The sequence below is a fragment of the Anastrepha ludens genome, chromosome 6 (genome assembly GCF_028408465.1).
Source record: "Anastrepha ludens isolate Willacy chromosome 6, idAnaLude1.1, whole genome shotgun sequence".
In the NCBI taxonomy this organism is placed as follows: domain Eukaryota; kingdom Metazoa; phylum Arthropoda; class Insecta; order Diptera; family Tephritidae; genus Anastrepha; species Anastrepha ludens.
The window spans coordinates 35,508,156-35,514,975 of record NC_071502.1 but is presented as its reverse complement, the minus strand read 5'-3'; the positions used below and the strand labels follow the sequence as shown (position 1 = coordinate 35,514,975).

The 6,820-nt window shown below is 33.7% G+C and overlaps 1 protein-coding gene across 1 annotated transcript; it reads left to right on the top strand.

The window, feature by feature from the left end:
* The first annotated feature begins 3,470 nt into the window (after nt 1–3,470).
* Nucleotides 3,471–4,315, top strand: LOC128868293 (uncharacterized). The gene is made up of 3 exons (XM_054110203.1): nt 3,471–3,563; nt 3,635–3,816; nt 3,971–4,315. The coding sequence occupies exons 1-3, from the start codon at nt 3,520–3,522 to the stop codon at nt 4,084–4,086; spliced, it is 342 nt and encodes a 113-aa protein (XP_053966178.1). The 5' UTR covers nt 3,471–3,519; the 3' UTR covers nt 4,087–4,315.
* The last annotated feature ends 2,505 nt before the right edge of the window (nt 4,316–6,820 follow it).

Sequence of the window (6,820 nt, the reverse complement as noted above, 5' to 3'; positions counted from 1 at the left end):
TATAAATACATATATGTATGTACATATATACAAATGCATATATGTATATGTTTGTAAAGCTAAGCTAATAATAAAATAATACAGGGTGGGCCATATAGCGTTTGCTTTTTGAACCACCTATGTTTTTGAGAATGGTAACACAAATGACATGTGAAATGTGTTCATAATTTATTTAAAGGTTTGACATTTACGAAATGGGACGGTATACGCTTGAACAAAATTGGGAAATATTGAAAACCTATTTCCAAAGTGGTGAGTCTTCTTCTTCTTTTCTGATTTTCACATCGGTGGCTACGACAATAAGCAAAATTGTCGGATTTCGGGCTCAGAAAATCCACACGTTGCTGTAGAGAAGCAAACGCATCCACAACGAGTCACTGTTTGGTGCGGTTTTTGGTCTGGCGGCATCATCGGGCCATTTTTCTTTCGAAAATGAGCGGGGAGCCGCGGTTACAGTAAATGGCGAGCGTTACCGTGACATGCTCAACGAGTTTTTGTTTCCAAAAATTTAAGAGGATGACATGGACGACATTTGATTTCAACAGGACGGTGCAACTTGTCACGCTGCACTATGGGCCAGGAGACCCTTATAAGTGGCCAAAATTCATAATTCCCAAAACACCAACAATTTATAACTTTTAATACCGCTATGTACAGGTTTTGGGGTCTCTGATTACGAATATGAAGTCAGATTTCAACAATTCAAAATGGCGGATCCAATATGGCGGACATGAAATTTAAAAAATTGGATTTTTTTCACCAAATTTGGTATTTAGGGGTTTTGATGGTCTCTGATTACGAATATGAAGTCAGATTTCAACAATTCAAAATGGCGGATCCAATATGGCGGACATAAATTTTTTAAAATTAATTATTTTTTACCAAACTTATTATTTAGGGGTTTTTGGGGGCGCTGATTACGAATCTGCTGCCAGATTTTAGAAATTAAAAATGTCGAATCCCTTATGCGGACCTTTTTTTAAATTTTATCTGATTAATTTGAAACTTGTTACTCGATAAGGGGATAAGTGTAGTAACGAACAGATTTTCATCTGTAGGAGTCTGTTTCTCATTGACACTATCATAACCTTGTTTTTAAGGCGAATGCCCACTACTCCCATCAAATCCCCAAGAACACATCAGAACAGTTATGAGCTCAGTAATTTTATTTTTTTGAATAAGACAGTGTAAAACTTCTCTTTGTAGTTCTATTATTCTATTCACCGTGCTGTTTAAAAGTTCTTGAAGTGATACTTCAGCTAACGTTTCAGAAATTTTAATTGACTCTTTCGACGGTCTTAACTTTTCTTTGGCTTCTCTAATCGCATTATATGCAGGCCAAATGTCTGCTCCACTAGATTTGGTCGCTAATCGCATATTCTGATAGACTTGTTTAGACATAGAATTATCGAAAATAAATGCTAAAGCCACTTCTGGGCTTTTCTTTTCTATTGTAGGAAAAGGTGTTGTCATTATTTTTCTAATTTTCTTAGCCTGTTCCTCGCTTTTTGAAAGTTCGTTAAGTACCGATCGCAAATCTGCTTCCCCTGAAACTCGTGCCGCATGACTAGTAGCCATTAATAGTTTCTGACGATCATTATCATGTTCTTCACTGATTTTAGACACTTCTCGTCTTTTCGATCTAGTAGATTTTTCTGCAAAATCGAGCGATGGACGACCTCTTTTAAGTATTTCAGTCTTACTTATTTTAGCTGTGAGGTCTAAGTCAGGAATAGTAAATTCAGAATCTAACCACTCTGAATTTTGTGACTCAAAGACAGCTATTTTCCTACTGCAATGCTGATATTTTGCATTTCTTTTTGACTTTAAACTATTTAAAGCATTTTTCAAGCGTTCCAATCCTTTACAACCTACTTCTGATTTATTGATACCAATTTTAGTTAAAATTGAATCAACGGTTATATTCATGTCATTATTACCTAACATAATTTGAAGAACCTCTTTTTTCTTCAATGAAGTCATTATGAATTAAATAAGTTAAAATTGTGTGACTTGTATGACTAATACTTGGTTAACTTTTTACACCCTATTGGCAAATGATTGATATACAGTCAACTCGCGCATAGATCAGTAAAACTTTATTTTTTTTAAAAAGAAAATGAAAAACCGCAGCAAACCGCACCTTTAGCTTGTTACACATGAACTACTGAAGACGTTAATGTAAAGAAATAGTTAATAGCTTCTGGAGTTTTGCGCAAGGCTCAATCGGCGTATTAACAAGTAGTAAAAAAAAACAAAATTTTTCACAATTATTCTCAATATTTCTAGCATCAGATTTATTTTTTCAGCTATTGACTATTTTCACATACTACATGATTGCAACTAATGAGAAAATGCAATATAATTAATGACAAATACTACATTTCAGTAAAACAGTGACAGTTTAGAACAATAGCTATATGGTGATCATATAAGCCTTACACTTATATTAACTTATTATACACGCTTAAATATTTCATTAAAACTTATAAAATTTACAAAATAACTACTTTCACTTATCTATATGATGATACTATATTGCATTTTGAAAAATCTTTCAATGACTTTTGGCCAAAGTTACACTCGAACTTTTTGCTACCATTTTTGAATTCTGATATCAATTGGCCGCCTCGGAGCTGTGATTTAAGCCCGTTGGACTATTTTTTGTGGGGAGCCGTTAAGGATAAAAGCTATGCGAACCATCCAGAGACGATTGATGCTCTGATAAAAACACGAAATCGAAGTTACCATTCATGAAATTGGAGCCCAAACAATCGAAAGTATGCTTACAAATTGAGTTGATCGAATGGCCTACTGTAAAGCCAGTCGTGGCAATCATTTGAACGATATTATTTTTCATTCATAAGTGACAATGTCAAAATAAAAAAAAAAGTTTGAAAATATATTGATTAGTTTTTTCGTTTTATAGCCGATTCAAAAAGCAAATTTTACATGGCCCACCCTATAATAAATATTTGAATCTTAGCTAAAATTGAACCTGGTTTTTTTTAAGCACCAAAATAAAGTCTGCCTCAGAGCAGCAATATATACGCATTTGTATGTAGGCATGTTTAAGTACATACATATGTATTTCAACTCGCATCTGGAACGTACATACATAGGTACCTACATAAGAAAACACAACCTCACATACAACTACTTAAGTATACCCACATGCAGGCACTCACAAAAACGATGTGGAGCATATATATTTCTTTTCATCAGTACAATCCGTCGCGAGTTGGCACGAGCGAAGTAATCTATTTTTGGAATCACTTCATTCAGCTATAGCAACTTCTCGGTCCCCAACTAAAAAGAAAACACGAAACGGCACACTCCCGCCTATTTTTAACGGCCGAAATGCAAACAGACGTCCTCGTTGTGCAACTCAAACACAGGAAACACAATGAAAAGTGTTCCGGCTAAATAAAAATGTATTCACATTAGTTTCCATGTACTCACACATCCACCAACTTATTCAGATGAAACCGAAAGCCGATCAGTTATAATACGGCAACCATGAATATAAGACGCATTCCGGGTATTCGCTACACACAATCTGGGTAAGATTGACTCAGTAAAATATAAAAATTCAGCAAATTGCCCACTTAAAGTAAACGCAACTGCTTTTCAGTGAAACAGCACAGAGTTCCTTGAGTCATTCCTCTTGTGATTATGCGCTAAGTGATCCAGTTCTAATAATCATTACTTTAACAGCACTGGTGGGATCATTTTGCTTACTCAGCGGATTAATTCTTCTGTGCGCGGTTTCTAAGACACTACACGATCAAACTTCAGAGGCTATTCTTCTCTTGGGTAGGTCATATACAAACATACACTCATACATATACATACATACATATGCATGTTCATGTGAAATGAGGTGAGTAGTGAGCGGTCGAAAGTCTAATATTTAAACCACTCTCCGGAACCTGACATTTGAATCAAATATGAATTTTATTAATTACAGGAATTGGATTCTTTATCTACACAATTGCCTTCGTGACCTGGAAAATAACAAATGCGCGAAGACTTGCTCACGTGATCCAGACGCTTAATAAAGAAATTATACCAGTGCACGTGTAAATATACCAAGTGCTCAATAATTTTCTACTGAATGCCAAAGTTTAGCTGTAAGAGAGAACTAACGAATACATTCATAACTATAGTGGTACTTATTTATAAACATACATATGTAAATGTGGATGTATATGTTAATAGTTGGTGAGCGGCCGTACGGAAGAGTAGAATATACGAAGCAATAAATACACATTTCTATGTACATACATACATACTTTAAGATAAAAAATCGAAACACCGCCATAATCATTGAGTAAATAATAACATACATAGAGTTACAGTCTCGAATAAAAACTATTTTGTATGTGTGGTTTCGATTTGCCGTAAAATCAATTAGAATGGCACTCTCCAAGCGAATCTATTCAAGTACATACAAAAACAAAATTTACATGAATCTTGTTTTTGCTTTTGGCTTTCAGATTGTCAAAGCAAGCTGATTATTTCTTGGGTGAATGAATTCGCTTTGACAGTTATAACTTACATATTTTCAGAGCATTGTTGATGACTGGATTGAAAAATAAAATCAAAGTTCTGCATAATTTAAAACAGAGGTCGGCAAAGCTTATGCTGAAAACAGTGACCGACGTAAACGCAGTCCCCTGTCAGCTTTTACGATCAAACTAATGAGAACCCAATGTAAATGAAAAATTCCTTCCTTCCGATTTTTGAAAATTCCCGTAGAACCCTTTACTCATGCGAACAGTACACTCAACACATGTATATACATATTCTTACGCTTTTCTTACGTTTGCCAAAAATTTCGTGATTGTGACTCTATTACTTACTCATTGGCTCAATTGAGATGAGATTTAAAAAATTAAATGAATCTTAACTGTGTGCATTTATTTGGTAGGCAAAATTTGGGGATATTCCTTTACGAACTCTTCAATTCCCAACTATTTTTTATTTTGCTAGATGTAGCAATAAAAGTCGTAGTAAATGGAAATATGGTTAAGGTAGAAATGATAGTTCAGAAAAAGGAAAAAATTGTTAAATATTGTCGTTGTCAAGTAATTAATAAACTGCGTTTTTGTGCTAATATGAGGCGTTTGAGAAGACAGAATGTCCAGTGAACGAATAGCAAGTATGGCGGTGAACGGCTGAATAGTCCACACTAGACTACTCGGGCGGCCATCGAAGTGATGGGACGATTGCTGCACATACATACGAATCGCCTAAGCTACAGTAAAAGTTATCCAAATATATTGTTGTAAACAGGAATTTTCTAAATAACCGAAGAAGAAGATGCATATACAAGGTGGCGCAAAATTAATCACCCTTTCGGAAGAATTATAATTTTTGTAAATAGGGTCGTATGCCAATCATATTTGGCACTTGTGAACTGGATAGCTGCCGTATACAAACCGACAAACAATGGAGAGCATCAAGATCAATAAAGATTTCCATTATAAAATATTTTTTATTTAATAAAAAAAGTTATTCAAAAACGAAATTAGATGATTAATTTTGCGCCACCGTTATAATGTACAATATGTTTACATATTTTCCCATAATTATGAGAGTGGTCTAGGTCATTATTTTCATATATTTCTTGTTTCGAGATATTTAATGAATTGCATTTGAATAAATTACAAAAATATTTTTACATTGTTCGACTTTTTTATTTAAAAGTACAAACTGATTAGTCTTGATTTACCGAAATTCATTATGAAAATGAAATTTTGTGCGAATTTCAAGCGAAAATGTTGTTTTTGAAGTTAGAATTGACTGCGACCATTTTCAAAATTACCTAAATGTCCTTTAAGTGACTTAAAGCACTAAAGAACTATGAATTTTATTTAAAACAATAAATGTAATGAATAATTCACGCACATTTATTAATTATTTAGAAAAAGAGGTTGTCTGTAAAGTCAGTTTACTGACGATAGTTTAACGTGACAACGTCATAAGAAAATATTGATGGAATGGTTGCAATTTTCAAAACAAAATTTTAATTTTATTTGTTTGATAGATATTTTGTATGGATATAGAGGAGGAGGTAAATGGAATTGCAATGGAATAGGTCAAGTTACATTTACACAAACGTGAAAAATGACGAAACATTTATCAAATTCATGAAAGATATCTTCAATTTCGATTGTGCATCAGACGTTAATAAGTCAACAACACTAAGAGGCACCATCATCGATTTGCCTTTTTCAAGACACTTTACACTTGAAACACTCCCTTTCATTTCCTATTTTTCCTATCATCGTTTATTCTCAACCGAGAATTGGTTCGTTACCATGCACACAGGAAGAAGGCATATGCAAATACAAGTATGTGAATTTATATACAAATGCGCATATACATACATATACATACATGCATATATATGCTCACTCAAGTAGGACAGAGCCAGATGTCGAACGTTGCAAAACGCGGGGGCCGATTGTGCTCTTTGTCGTTCGTTCCGCGCTCTCGCTTGCAGTTCAAGCACATTAGCTTACATTTGCTTGCGTACGGAATAGATTCGTATATTTGATACGTCCATATGATTTGTATGCATCTTTACATATAGATTTATTCTTTTTGAAAATTGCGCGAAATTGTATATGTATATGCATGTTTATATACACATATTAGTATACAACATATCTTACAAGGTATGTGGTAAATATTACCATACATTTTTTCCTTCATATATAATAAAAAAATTAATAATAATAACATTAAAACAACAGGTATTATTAAAAAACTTGGTTTTATTTTAAATTCTTCAAGTAAATCAAATAAATAA

Coding starts and splice junctions, on each gene's coding strand:
- LOC128868293 (XM_054110203.1), top strand. CDS start 3,520: ATGAATATAAGACGCATTCCGGGTATTCGCTACACACAATCTGG. Junction 3,564..3,634: donor ATTCGCTACACACAATCTGG/GTAAGATTGACT, acceptor ACTGCTTTTCAG/TGAAACAGCACAGAGTTCCT. Junction 3,817..3,970: donor AGAGGCTATTCTTCTCTTGG/GTAGGTCATATA, acceptor TATTAATTACAG/GAATTGGATTCTTTATCTAC.